The sequence below is a fragment of the Hyperoodon ampullatus genome, assembly GCF_949752795.1.
Source record: "Hyperoodon ampullatus genome assembly, chromosome: 8".
NCBI classification, from domain to species: Eukaryota; Metazoa; Chordata; class Mammalia; order Artiodactyla; family Ziphiidae; genus Hyperoodon; species Hyperoodon ampullatus.
The window spans coordinates 20,507,139-20,520,997 of NC_136921.1; the positions used below are offsets into that span (position 1 = coordinate 20,507,139).

The 13,859-nt window shown below is 54.9% G+C and overlaps 1 protein-coding gene across 4 annotated transcripts in view; it reads left to right on the plus strand.

Annotated features, from left to right (window-relative positions):
- TNS1 (tensin 1) overlaps positions 1 to 13,859 on the plus strand; it is a gene marked incomplete at both ends in the record, with an annotated part of 226,748 nt that overhangs the window by 195,025 nt on the left and 17,864 nt on the right. For 3 of the 4 annotated variants that reach the window (XM_079710295.1, XM_079710296.1, XM_079710297.1), the window contains 4 exons: positions 81 to 277; positions 1,200 to 1,275; positions 4,767 to 4,859; positions 5,905 to 5,943. In XM_079710295.1, coding sequence (XP_079566421.1) covers positions 81 to 277; positions 1,200 to 1,275; positions 4,767 to 4,859; positions 5,905 to 5,943 — 405 coding nt within the window. The remainder of the gene's footprint in view (positions 1 to 80; positions 278 to 1,199; positions 1,276 to 4,766; positions 4,860 to 5,904; positions 5,944 to 13,859) is intronic. The other variant, XM_079710298.1, reaches the window with a different exon arrangement.

Here is a 13,859-nt window from a genome sequence, read left to right on the forward strand (position 1 = left end):
TTCTCTGGGGGAATTAGGCCCGATGGATCCTTTCCCCCACATTATGCTCAGTGCCCTCTATGTCCTGCCATTCCTCCCAGGGGTGCAAGCTCGGGAGAAGCAGCCTGCAGAGCCCCCAGCACCTCTCCGGAGGTGGGCGGCCAGCGATGGGCAGTACGAGAACCAGTCGCCAGAACCTGCGTCCCCCCGTAGTCCTGGGGTTCGCTCCCCTGTCCAGTGCGTCTCTCCAGAGCTGGCTCTCACCATCGCTCTCAATCCTGGAGGGCGGCCCAAAGAGGTGAGTCCTGGGGCCATATCCTGGGGCCACAGAGGGTAGCGGAACCCACCTGGGCTATTGAGGAACTTGATGGTTAACTGGGTAGCAATGACCTGTCAGTAAACTCAGTCATTTTTCCTTCCTGCATCCTCAGCCTAGGTCTCCTCTCAGGCTTGTGGAATCTGGAGCCCATTTCCTTCTCTAAATAGCTTTTATGCCCCTACTTCTTCCATGAACCCTGAGACGGAGGTTCGCTTCTTGATTCCTAAAGGGCACCCCTTAGTAGGGTGGTAAGGATCCTGGGTATGATGTAAGTGACCACAGTCTCTAAACTCCAAGCCAGATCCTAGAGACTGACTTTGGTTTTGAGCCCTTTCTAGACATAGGGTTTTCTTGGGAGATCACATGTCAATGTCAAATTGTTTGTATTTCTAAGACGGTTCAGTAGTTTGAGGAAGTAGGTCTTAAACTTTAGCGAGCATAACAATCACCAGGGAATCTACTAAAAATGTAGATCCCCAAGTCCCCCTCCAGAGATTCTAGCCAATTAGACCTGGGATGGGACCCAAGAATCTGCATTTTAAACATGCACCCTGGAAGATTCTGATGTGAGTGGCCCGTATTTGATAAAATCCAGGTTAACAAGTCATTCTGGATATAAATGGCTTTTGGACATCTTTTCTCTCTTGCCTCCAGTCCCCTGCCCCCAGCGCCTTCTCTTTGGCCCTGTTGTGAAATATTTCCAAGGCAGGTGCTGCTGGACCATGGCCTTGCAAATAGCCACTTTCTATTCTCTTGGCTGCAAGGAGTTGGGCTCATGGATGGCGAGCATCTCCCTTTGACCTTTGTGTTTACCAGGGGAGGGCGGTGGTCAGGCTGGTTAACTGGGAACCCCTCCTCCTCAGGGGCACAGCCACTGTTTTCCTCCCTTGTTCTTCTGCAGCCCCATCTGCACAGCTACAAGGAGGCCTTTGAGGAGATGGAGAGAACCTCCCCGACCAGCCCACCGCCCAGTGGGGGTAAGAACTTCACACTCAGCCTGCCTTCCCTGGGTCCCCTCTGGCCTGTGTAAGCACCCAGGTTTGGGGGTGCTGGCAAAGTTGGAAGGGGCCAGAACCTGCCGCTTCTCATCCCTATGGCTCATTTTACTTCAGCTTCCCTCCCTCGCTTCTTTTCTGCCGTCCACGCTCACACGTCTAAGGATGCAGCAGCCGCAGTCCTGGGATCCAGACTGACCTACTGTGGGGCCCCTGGACGCCCACGTTATGGAGTTTGCTGGTTGTTGAGAGTCTTCGCATCCTATGTGCAAAACACCCCCCATCCTAAAGGGACTCTTTGTGCCTTGCTGGTGTGTCTCTGAGACACCCCTTGACCTTCTTGCTTTTGACCCCCATTTTTGTCTGCATCCAGGCACCTCTTCCACTTCAGGCAACCTATTTAGGTTCCACCGAGGAAAGAAAGGCTCAGAACCCTCAGGCTGACCGTATCCCCATCTCATTCATCCCTTGGCTTCCAGACAGGAGCCTTTAGTCTGTATCCCCCTGATGCTCTCACAGGAGAGGCAAATCCCTGAAGGGCAGGGACATTTTTACCCAAAGAGAAGACCTGGATGAGCCCAGGAGAGGGGCAGTGTTCCTTTTTGTGGTAGAAGAGACATGAATAGGAGCTGGAGGAGGCCTGGGAAAGCAGTACCAGGCTGTGAAGGACTCCGGGTCCCTGTGAGAGGCCTGGGTCTGCAGAGGTAGAGAGGCTGGCGATGCTCCAGGATCAGATTGGGTGGGTCCTGCCCAGGCTATTCATTTGTCCCACTGAGAGGGGAGGGGGGTGAGGACAAGGGAGTTGGAGCTGGCCATGCGTTCTCCTGGTGTTCGGCCATCCCGCAGAGGGGAGGAATGTGACACCAGTACCTGGCCCCTGTGCCAACAGAACTCATGTTGGCTACCATCTTGGACACGCAGGAGGCTGAAGCTATGAGTGGATGCCATGGCTGTCCCTAGAGTAGTGCTGTCCAGTGGAAAAATAACATGAGCCATGTTTGCACTGGAGAATTTACTGATAGCTCTATTAAAGAACTTACAGGAAACTGGAGAAATTAATTGTAATGATTTTTAAATTTAACTCAAAATATCCAAAGTATTATAATTTCAATAGGCAAATTGAAATAAAAATATTAATGAGATATCTTACAACCTTTTAAAATAAAATCTAAAAAGAGACTGGTGAAATTAATTTTAATAATAGATTTTATTTAACCCCAAGGATCTAAAATATCATTTCAACATGTAATCAGTATAAAGAGATATTTCACATTCTTGTTTCATACAAATTTGAAATCACTGTGTGTTTTACACTTACAACTTTGTTTAGACTGGCCACACCGCCAGTGCTCCATAGCCCCATGTGGCTCATGGCTACCATATTGGACAGTGCAAGCCCAGGGCAATCTGCTCAGGATAGCTCTGTGCCTTTTATGACTTGTGGAATGTCTCTCCCTGGTCTTAACCCCCCACCTTCACACCTGCTCCAATTCCCTGTGGGTCCAAATAGCCAGGATCCTGGCCAGCACCCTGTTTGGGATGAAGCCATCTGGGCTGGGCTAGAGTTGGGTTCTGCCACATATTTCTGTTCGCATTCTTCTCTCCCTCCCCTTCTCCCCTTGGCCAACCCCGAGAGAGCCCCGGGCAGGGAGAATAAGTTAGAGGTTTCCTCCTTGCCCAGAGGCGGAGAAATGCGAGGAATTCTTCTCTCAGGAAGCCAAGCCTTGCCTGTCTTCAGGGCCACCCACTTGTCTGCCTCAGCAGAGGGGCCAGATGCCTGGGGACTGAGGACAGGAGTGATTAGGGAGTTGGAGGTGCTGAGGGGAGCCTAGAGAAACCTCCCACCGCCTCTGTTCCCTTGTCCCCTTCACCTCCTTTCACTGGTCCACGTGCTGCCTCTGCTGCACCCGCTGGGCAAACACATGCAAACCTGTGGGCTGGAGAGGCTTCGTGGTCATTCCACGGACAGTGGTCTCTGAGGTTGGGCTCATTCTTTCATAATTAATCGCATTCAAAGTTGCAAGATACCTCTCTCTGTGTGTGTGTGTGTGTGTGTGTGTGTGTGTGTAATGAGAGAAAGAGGGACACACAGGAGCATGCAGGCCTAGACCTACGCCATGGCTAGGTGTTTGTGTCTGTACGTATTTGTCCCCTCTGCTGTATTTGTCTGTGGGGCATCTCAGGGTTAGGGTGGAGCATAGGGGTGGGCCACCCATCTGGACTCTTGCGATGCCTCTCTATTCCCACAGACACCTGTGTACACACTGGCATGTGCACACATAAGTTATTTAAATTGCTTTCTTTGAGAGATTACATTTTGGGGGGTTAGTTTCCTACAGGTTTCACTGTCTTTGGGGAGAGGGAGGAGGTGCCAGGGAGGGTCCCGGAGCTGCTGTGTGCGGCCTGGGCACCCAAGGGGCACAGCTAGTCTCTTGAGGCCATCGGTGTGGGGCAGGCATTCTTGGGCTCTGGCACACCTGTGCGGCTGCATGTCCTCAGCCGCTATGGCCTCTGCAGGGTCCCGAGAGCTGCGGCCGGAGACACAGAGCTCATTTCTTTATTTTTCCTCAGAGGTGTGTTAGGAGACGTGGCAGCTGCCGCTGAGAAATCTCGTGACTGGGCATAGCAACCGCCCTGCAGCTCAGCTCGGAGTCCGGCCACGTCCTTGGCTAATGGGAGAAAGCCTGACCGCCCTTTCTGACCTTGTGTGTTATGTGACACTTCCAACCCAGAAGGGCGGCTTGGGAGGGAGCTGGGGCTCGTGCAGGGTGGTGGTGCTCTTGGCCAAGGATTGTAGAGATGGGGCTTCTCTCTCTTCCAAACACTGAGGTTTAGCGGTTAAGAGAGCCCCCTGCTGAGAAATCCTCTCTTTGTGGGGCTTGCAAGAGACCTGTTTGGCTGGGGGCCAAAGACCTGTGGCCGAGGGCTACCCTGGGGACTCAGGGTTGGTTCTGCTGGTGGTCCCTTCTCCGCCTTCTGTCCTTTACATGTTGTGCTGTCTTGATACTCCATTTTCTTTAAGTCCATCTGCCTGTGTGTGTGTGTGTGTGTGTGTGTATGTTTGTGCGTGCCTGTTTGTTTGGGAGCGGGTAGGGAAAGTGAGAGAAGGGGGTTAGAGAAAGAATAACATAGAGCAAGGCAGAGGGCACCCGAGAAACCAACGTGTATGTTATAAACCACGGCCATGCAGAGGGACCGTAGCAAAGGAACTCAGGGCCTAGGGATAGAAATTACTTTCTGGAGGTTGAGGGGCAGGGCCATTTGCTGACTTCCTTTAGCCTTTACACTGTGGAGAAACACAGAGACAGGAGAGGGCAGTGGAGCCACAGCAGCATCCCCGGGGCTGGGGCTGGTTCGTCTGCTCAGCCTTCTGCTGCCCACCCTCCCCGACACGCCCAGACTCAGGAGGGGTCCTCTCCCCAGCCCATCACCCGCGCTCACTCCTGGGGTCTCGCCTCTTCTTCTCGGCGCAGTGCGCTCCCCTCCAGGTCTGGCCAAGACACCTCTGTCTGCTCTGGGCCTGAAGCCCCATAACCCAGCCAGCATCCTGCTGCACCCCACCGGCGGTGAGTGGTTCCAGTGGGAAGGGAGGTGGTCGGGGAGGCTGGAGGGAGGAGTGGGGGGTTGGAGGACCCCTGTGGTCCTGGGCAGGGCCCAGAGGTGGTGGGTTCTCAGGACCCTTCTGGAAACAAGGTGGCAGCCTAGCTGTGTGTCCATGCTGAGATCAGGCCTCGGTGGGGCTCTCTGTGTGGGGTTTGAGGGGGACGGATCCCTCTGTAGCCTTCCTGCCATTGCCTGGTGGGGTCAGTGCCGCTCCCAGCATCCTCTGACGTGGGGGTTTGGAGGCCTGCCCTGTTTCCCTGGAGTCGGTTACGTCTCTGCCGGAAGCCTGGCTTCCACGCCCCAGCGTCCAGGCGCGCGTGCACACGCACACACCCCCGGCTCGCACCTCGTCACACTTCCCGGCTCCTCTCGTCCCTGTGGGGAGGGGGCAGGTGGGGGCCCTGGGCCCTCAGTGGCCGTTTCCAACAGGCTGAGCCCAGAAACTTGCTCCCTAGACTCTGGTTTGGGGGCTGGGCTGGGACTCCGGGGACAGCTTTGCTTCTTTTCCTTAGTCACCAGAAGACTGATTGATCCAGCCAGGTAGGCGGGCAGTGGCGTGCAGGTGTGACCCACGCAGACACAGCAGGGCACAGCCTCCCTCTCAGGATGTGTCTGCGTGGCCAGGGACACCAGGTCACTGGGTGGGGGGCTGCCTGTCACCAGGCCAGCACACTCCTGCTTGAGGCGCGGGAGCTGTGACAAGGACACCAGGCCTGCTGTTCCCAAAGCAAAGCCCTCTCTCAGCGGTGCGCCCTGAGTGCCTCGCCACCCTGGAGCCCCGGGGCCCTGTCTGGGTGGACCGCACCCCTCACCCTGCGGCTCTTCTGGAGAGTCCGTCTCTGCCCCCGTCTCACCCCTGCTTTCCCACCTCCCTTTTCTCAGCAGTCTCTCTCTCAAGAAATAACCCCTGTTAATCCATCTCTCTCTCTTTCTCTCCTTTTTGCTCTTCCTCTCCTCTTCATCACCTGCCTCTCCTTCCTCCTCACCTCTCTTCCCATCTTCCCTCAGAGGAGGATGAGGGGAAGGTGGTGACAGAGCTTTCTGAAGGTAAGTGCGGCATCGCCGCGCTGCTGCTTCCCGCTCTCCGGGTCTGGGAATGGCTTTTCACTCCATTTGCTCTGCCTGACCTGGGGGGCCAGCTCTCTTCTCTGATCAGGTCTCATGTGACTGAGCACAGAGCCCGCTCCCTGGTCCCCACTCTTGTGCTGAGCTGTCACTGCGGATGCTGACTGAGGCGCTCACGGCCGCAGAGCGCGGGCCCAGGCACGGACAGTGTCCAGGCGCTAGTGCAGTACCACCTTGCCGACAAAACACCCCTCCCCCGGCGGTGCTTCTGCCCGCCTGCCTGGGGTGCAGCAAGCCCCTTCGGAGGGCGGGTCTCCTTATCGCATTTCCCGGGTGAGCCCCACATTTATAGCTCAGAGCACGGTTTCTCAGCCTCGGCACTACCGATGCTTAGGGCCGGACAGTTCTTAGTTGTGGGGCTGCCATGTGCATTGTAGGATGTTGAGCGGCATCCCTGGCCTCTACCTGCTACACGCCAGTAGCAGGCGCCCAGTCGCAACAATCAGAATGGCTCAAACATGGCGGATAACCACTCCTGGTTCAGAGCCACTGTCTTGGAGCCACAAGTTGTCTTCTTGAAGCCCTTGCCTGGTTTCATATCAACACAGACGGTAGGACGTCTGTCTTTCTGGGATCTTGGGTGACTTTGGGGATTTTGGAAAAGCTATGGACTCACCCCTATACAGATGCCTCCGGATATCCATGCACATAATTGTGACAGGTTCAAGGAGTTAGCACATCTGTGTCCTGGCTTAACCCCTGATTTAGATGAACTCGCATCACACACAGAGAAGCAGAGAGGGGATGTAAGCGGGTTGAAGGCCTTTAATTTATTACGAACATAACTCAAATGATGCCTCAGAGCAGCAGGTGGAATGAGGGGAATGTCGGCCTGTGCAGCCTGAGTGGCCTGGGCATCCATGTCCCCGTCTCTACCGGGCTTGCTTGGACGAGGTGGGCGCCACCGAGCACCTTCCAGCTTGGATATGTTAGATGTTCTGACTTCTCACCTTGGCTCTGGAGCTGTGTGGCCTGGTTTTTTAAACACTCCGTCCGGTTTCTTTCTTTCTTCCTTTTTTTTTTGACTGCGCCACGGCTTGTGGGATCTTAGTTCTCCAACCAGGGACTGAACCTGGGCCCTCAGCAGTGAGAGCGCAGAGTCCTAACCACTGGATCGCCAGGGAATTCCTCCATCTGGTTTCTTAAGCCCACTTCCCACTTCCCTTTGCACTCATTACCTTGATTTTCTATCCCCCAATTGGGCATGGGCTGTGTCCCTCTGAATCTGCCATCACCCAGAAAAGAGGGCTGGAGTTTCCCATAAAGCTTTGCTCACTCCTAGCCAGCCAGAGTTCTGGCAACAATGCCAGGCTGCCTGGGGTGTGCAGAACAAGGCAGCCCCCCCAACAACAGATCCCAGAATGGGGAGAGCCACAGTGGGGCCTCACCCCCGGTCAACCTCATACCTGGGGAGAGGACCTCCCCCAGGCTGGTGGCTGACTGCCGGTTCCCAACAGGAGTCTAGAATCAGCTGGGGCCCGGAGCCAGTGTTCGTGTGCTGTGTTCCAGGTGCACACCCACACAGGAGCTCTTGGGTCCCTTCGTGTTTGCTGATCTCCACAGACTGGTGGGACCCACACGCTCTCCAGTGGGAAGGTCTGAGGGTGACAGGCCCTGGCTGTGTGTTCCCCACTTTGGGGTGACACTTCAACAGATTGGAAGTGACACCTAACCCTTGCACCTTATGAGAGAATCTAGGCCTACAGGGCCCCGAGCCCTCTGACCCCCTTCCATCTGTCCTGGAGCCACAGAGTTTGCAGGGGAAGGTTCTTAGGGCTCGACTCTACCACACCCATCGTCTTCACAGATGTGGAGCTGAGGTCTGTGTTGTGGGGTGAGGGTGGGGCATTTTCCCAAGCTCACAGTTAAGAGGAAGCAGGGCCGAGACTGGACTGACTGGTCTCCAGTCTCCTAATCAAGGGGCTGTTTCAAAGCCCTCCTCCTGCCTCCAGGCGCCATGCCCTGGGATTCTAGCATGGGGATCGGAATTGTTGTCAATCCCCTCCCTGGGGAGGGAGGTGGGTGGAGGCAGGGGACATTCCGTTTTTCCTGACTCACGCATCACCTCCCGGGTCAGACTTTGCTGACCCTCTGAAGCACTGCTTGATTTCCTTGCTGATACTTTGATGGGAAATTCAGAAAAAGATGCTTGTGAGGAAAAATAATCAGAGACAGACAGACTTATTCAGCTAGGGGAAAAAAAGACTTTAGGGGAGTCTGTTCCGTTCAATGTGCCGTGCTAAATGCTTTACATTCATTCATTCTGTCATTGGTTGATTCATTGATTCAACAAATATTTTGTGTGCCTCCTATGTGCCAGGCACTCTGGGGATATAATGATAAGCATACTATGATTCCTAATCTTGTGGAGGAAATTCATGAACCGGCGCCAGAATTAAATTATCACCGAGAATTAATATTGAGATAAGTGTTCCAGAGCGAAGGGATACAGTTTTATGAGACCCTGGCTCATAAAAGAAGTAAGATGGGAGGATGAGTGACATTAACTCAGTGACACTGGGATGGGAGAAGAGCATTCCATGTAGAGGTAAAGGGCATGTGCAAAGGCCCTGGGGTGGGAGGAACAACATGTTTTTTTCCATGAACTGCAAAGTCAGTGAAGTGAGAGCAAGGGAGATCTGGAGGCTGGAGCAAGGGCGGGGTGTGTGGTACAGAGTGAGGGTCAGCAGGCAGGGGCGGGACTGTGTGGGTCACATCATCTTGTTTAATAATCACAGAAGCACTGTGAGGAAGGTGGCAGGAACCCCAGTTTGCTGATGAGGAGATGACATGTACGGATGTTAAATGACTTGTCCAGGCCCAGACAGTCAATTGGGGGCACGGCTGAGAGCCTACGCTGGATCAGCCCGTGGAAGCTGCCCCTTTCCATGTGATCGCACGGGGCACAACCTCTAAACATAAACAGTGTCTTTACTGGGTACCCTTCTCCATGAAGGAAGGAGAGGAAGAAAGCCTGTAACAGTAAAGGCATGATATCCTCGAGATATCAAGGATATCTTCCCAGTGGGGAAACAGGGAAAGAAATTGCTGAACCTTCTTTCCTGGAGGAACGGGAACAGGGAACATTCAGCTTAGGTTCTGTCTGTTCAGATGATTAGATGGGATGGATGTAGCACAAAGGAAGACAGTGGACTAGAAATGGCCCCTCGGGGGATCCTTCCTGCTCTGAGATCCTCGGTGATGGGTGTACTGTGGCATCTGGGTATTTTCGGGCAGTGCTGTGCAACACAGATTTACCAAGCACCTACTCTGTGCCAGGTCCTGTGCCAGGTAGTAAGGGCTTAAAGATGAGTGAGCTAGCCTGGTAAAGACGTATCTCCGCATAAGGTAGAAGTGCTGAGCTGGGGGAGGAACAGGGTGTGATGGGAGCTCAGAGGAGGGCTGTGTGGCCCAATCTGAGTTTGGAATTCTAATTTTTGAGCTCCTAGATGGGGCCTCGGGGGTTTTACTTCCTCCCTCCCCCCCATCCGCATGTCTTCATTTCACTTGGAGAGGGCAGGCCCTTTCTCTCCAGGCAAAGAACCTTTTTTGGGAGGCAGGAAATGCACTTCAGGGTGTGGGTGAAGAGCTGACAGTGCCCCCAGCCTGGTGGGGCTAAGTCACTCAGCCTCATGTCCAGCTGCTCTCAGCCTCCAACAGCCACTTGGAATGGGTTTGGGCTCCTGGAATGTTCTACACGAAGTACCCTCCCTGGCCCCTCCTCTCCTGCCCTTCCCAGTTCCCGTTGCCTCTGGGTGCAGCTGCTTGGGATCGGCAGAGAGGATGAAAGCAGCAAGAGAGAGGGTAGAGGGAGGCAGGCACAGGCACGGCTCGGGTACAGGTGGGCAACGGTGGGGCTGCTTATAAACCGGCGTTGCAACTAGTGGAAGGAATTAGAAGGGACTTTCCTTCTCTTGTCCCTCGATCCTAGCTGGGCAGGTGAGTATTCTCATTCCCATTTTACACATGAGGAAACTGAGTCCCAGAAATGTTCAGCAGCCTGCTCCAGGTCACCCCTCCAGGAAGTGAAAGGAGGGGGAGCCCACAGGTTGTATGTTGTACTGAGATAGGGAGGAGAGAGGGAGGATGGGGACAGACAGGAAAAGGGAGGTATTTTCAATATGGAAATCTGAGTCTGAAAACTTGGGAAAATGGATGTTTTGGCCCAAAAGGTTGGTTTTGAACCGTTCTGGAGATGGACTTAGAAAATCAAATATCTTCCCAAAGATCCTTTCTGCTCTGGGTTCATGAGGAGCAGAGATTGAGTGAATCTCTACCCCTGATTTGGGCCTGGAAGGTCAGCCAACCAAGGAAGAGGAGGGAGGTAGAGAGTAAGGTGAGGGCAGAGCCAGGCGGGCTGGGCCTGAAATCCACAGGCTGCGAGCCTCAGAGCAAAGCCCCCAGGCTCGTTGGCCACCTAAACTCATAGGGCTGTTTCCAGCCTTCATGGTGGGAATGGCTACTGGTGCTTCTCCCTGGGTAAGCAGTCCTGTCCTCAAGTTCAGATGCTGAGTCCTCTGAGAGCTCCTCTGTAACTTAGGATCTGATGGGAGTGGGGACGGGGCTCACGAGCCTGATGCCTTATGAATGTGGCCATCCTATAGGATCTCAGGTTTTCTAATATCTCCAAACTTTCTAACATACAGTCCCATGGATGTTCTGTGCAAACTCCACTCAGGCTCCTGTCACTATGTCTGGGCCAGAAGGAGTTAGTGGGGATGCAGGCTTGAGTGATGGCAAACAGAGCAGATGGGAGTCAGCATCTGTGGTCCCAGGCTTGGCTCCGTCCTGACTCTGGCACCAGGTGGTGTGGGCGGCCTTACCTCAGTTCTACTGCTGGTAAAAGCAGTACGTGTACTTTTTTACAGGATGGGGTGCTTATGTGAGTTGGGAATATAATATGAGTTGCTTACCCACTTCAGGTCTTGGCAGGAAACAGATGGCTCATTCCAATGGGGCAACTGAGGAGACAATGGACTATTTAGAAGGTCTGGGCAAACCAAAGAGGGATGGTGAAGCACCCCGCCACCGGGTGGCCCTCCTAGCAGGAGGTCGGAGCTATCCGCATGCCAGGCCTGGAGGAACCAGGAGGGAGCTGGAGGAGAGGCCCCCTGACTGGAGCTGGGATCTTGGGTGGAAAATGCAGCCCTGGCACTTTGACCTTCTCTCCTCACCACCCCCCATCCCCTCCTAGTCTCTCCTACTAGCCAGCGGCCGAAGGTCAAAGCCATGTGGAGCCCTGAGGCCGGGGGTCTGGGGGATGCGGTCAGTAAAAGCTGGCCTGCAGGGACACAGAGCAGGTTGGGGAGTGGATCAGGAGGACATGGCAGGTGGAAAAGATCACCGACTTCAGGGCTCACCGTGTGCATTTTAGTTTGTACTTTTGGGGTCAGCAAGAATTCAAGAGAAGGAGAAAAACGAATGTGCGCCTTTTAGGTCTTAGTTATTGTGCACCTCTGTGTGGGTGGGGTGGAGGGTAAAGGTCACACATCTACTAGTTTGTGGGACAAAAACTTATTGAGGACTTACTGTGTGCCAGGCACTGAAAATACAGATCAGCAAGGAGCCTGGGGCTGCCAGGGAGCAGATGGATCCCCTTGCCATCTCTGGTTGGGAGAGAAGGGTGCTAAGCGCTGCGGGCACCAGCGTGAAGCCGACAGCCTGGAGGTGGCCAGGAGGAGTTTTCAGAGAGTGACCTCGGGAGGTGAGGGATGGGCAGGGAAGGTGGGCTCTGGCCTTGGGTCTCAATTGCCGTTTCTGTGGGCGTGAGGGGTCCTGTCTGAGGTCTCTTCTGTCAGAGTTACCCCAGAGCATGGAGCCAGCCCCCCAAGGCTAAAGACACTGAAATTCTCGGCCTCCCGATTTTCACCTGGTGGTGTGTGCAGGGCCCAAGAGCAGGACCTGGGCCAGACTGCCTGGGTTCCTAGGCCAATTCTGCCACAGTCTACGTGTGGCCTGGGCAAGACACTTACATTCTCCAAATTCTACTCTCCTCATACAGTTGTTTGCTATTTTTACTATTATTAATAGCCCTGTGGAGGTGGCTCTTCTCTGGCTGATGGGCTGGAGTTCTGGGTAGCAGCCAACTCTGGGTGTCCCAGGAGGCTATGGCCCCTCTAGGACACTCAGAGCCAGCACTGAGAGTCAGGAGATGGTAGCCGTGGCCACTGATTGGCTGTGTGTTCTGGGGCAAATCGCTCCACCTCTCTGGGCTGAGCAGACAGGTTACATCAGGAGCCAGCAATCTATGGCCAAATCCGGCCTATCATCTATTTTTGTAAAGAAAGTTTTATTGTAACACAACCACGCTCATCGCTTTATGTATTGTCTGTGGCTGCTCGCGCGATAACAGCAGCAGAACTGAGCAGCTGTGAGAGAGACCGTCTGGCCCTCTAAGCCTGAAATATTTACTGTCGGGCGCTTTTCAAAAAAAATGCGCTGCCCGTCTCTGCTCCAGCAGGACCTCAGGCTTGGACGGCATGGCATCATTGCCTTTGGAGGGGCTGTGGCCTGGGGCTTCTGTGGGGTGGGTGGGTGGCCTGGGCTGGATGAGGGGGCTTTTGAGGATGCCTTGCTGGCCTCTGCCCACGTGGACTCTATCTCTGGGTGCCAAGGTGGCTGGTCCTGTGTCACCCTGGGCCGGGTCCCTGGAATAGACTGCCCCATGCCTGTCGCTTTGCAGACCTCTTGCCCCAGCCCCATTCACTGTTGCTGTTGGTTGGAGGGAACTCCGTGTGGAAACTAAAAGATACACTGGCAGCCTCTGGCTGGAGTTGTATGCAGACGGCAGGCCTCCTCCGTAAAGGGTCCTGTTCTAAAGGACCATCCTCTCCCTGGGTCCCCAGGCCTCTGGGCCTGGATGCAGGATATCAGGCCTGGAAGTCACCTCAGAGACCAGGGCCTGTAACGGCCCCATAACGCCTTGGTGATTGGGCTCCTTCCAAAGTAACGTTTTCTTTGGGCTGAGGGAAGGGGGCTATTCTCTGACTCAGTGGCCAGCACAGTCCGGCTGCAGAGGCTCCAGGGGCCTGCCCCCTGCCGCCGCCCCCAGGGCTGCACAGACTCTGCAGTTCTTCCATTTCTGAGGCTGGTTTCAGCGGATGCCCTAATTGTGGGCAGAGGGTAGGTGTGTGCTCAGATCATGTCCCCCCTGGGACGTCCTCAGGGACGGTGCCAGGTTTGGAGGTGGTAGGAGCGTCATCTATCCCTGATCCTGTCCCTGGAGAAGCCCAGGGTGCCCTGCTTCTTCTTCCTGTTTGATAACAAGTTAGTCTGGCGGCTGGCTTCAGAGGCCGGGATCGGGGGTTGGGAGAGGCGCACAGCACTGGGTTGGGGGGTGGCCCGGGAGACCTGAGTCCTGCTTGTGCCTCCAGCCACTTCACTCTCCAGGCCTCAGCGTCCTCATCTGCAAAATGACTTTTCTGGCACTGGCTCCTCCCCCCTCCCCCGCCTAGCCTTCCTCTCAGGCCACTCTGAACACCAAGCGGGATAATGATGTCAGTCTCGGGAGGAATGCTAAGTGTGTCAGGCAAGGTGGGTGGGTGTGTCTTGGCATGCAGGGGCTGGGCGGAACTCACCCGCACAGGCCTGTTGCTAGGCCAGCAAGCCTGTTTCTGGATTCTGGGTGTGGGGAGGAGCCAGCATGAGCCCTGGCACTGTCCCGAGATGCACGGCTGGGCTGGAGCTTGGGGTCCACGAAGAGCTCAGTTTCCAGTGGTGCCTGGGGAGCCTAGAAGGGCCTGGGGGCCTGGGTAGCAGGTCGTAGAAAAGAAGCAGCTAGAGGGGATACCAGTGAAGGATGGGCATCCTGGCTCTAGGAGGGAGGATTCCGTGATGGC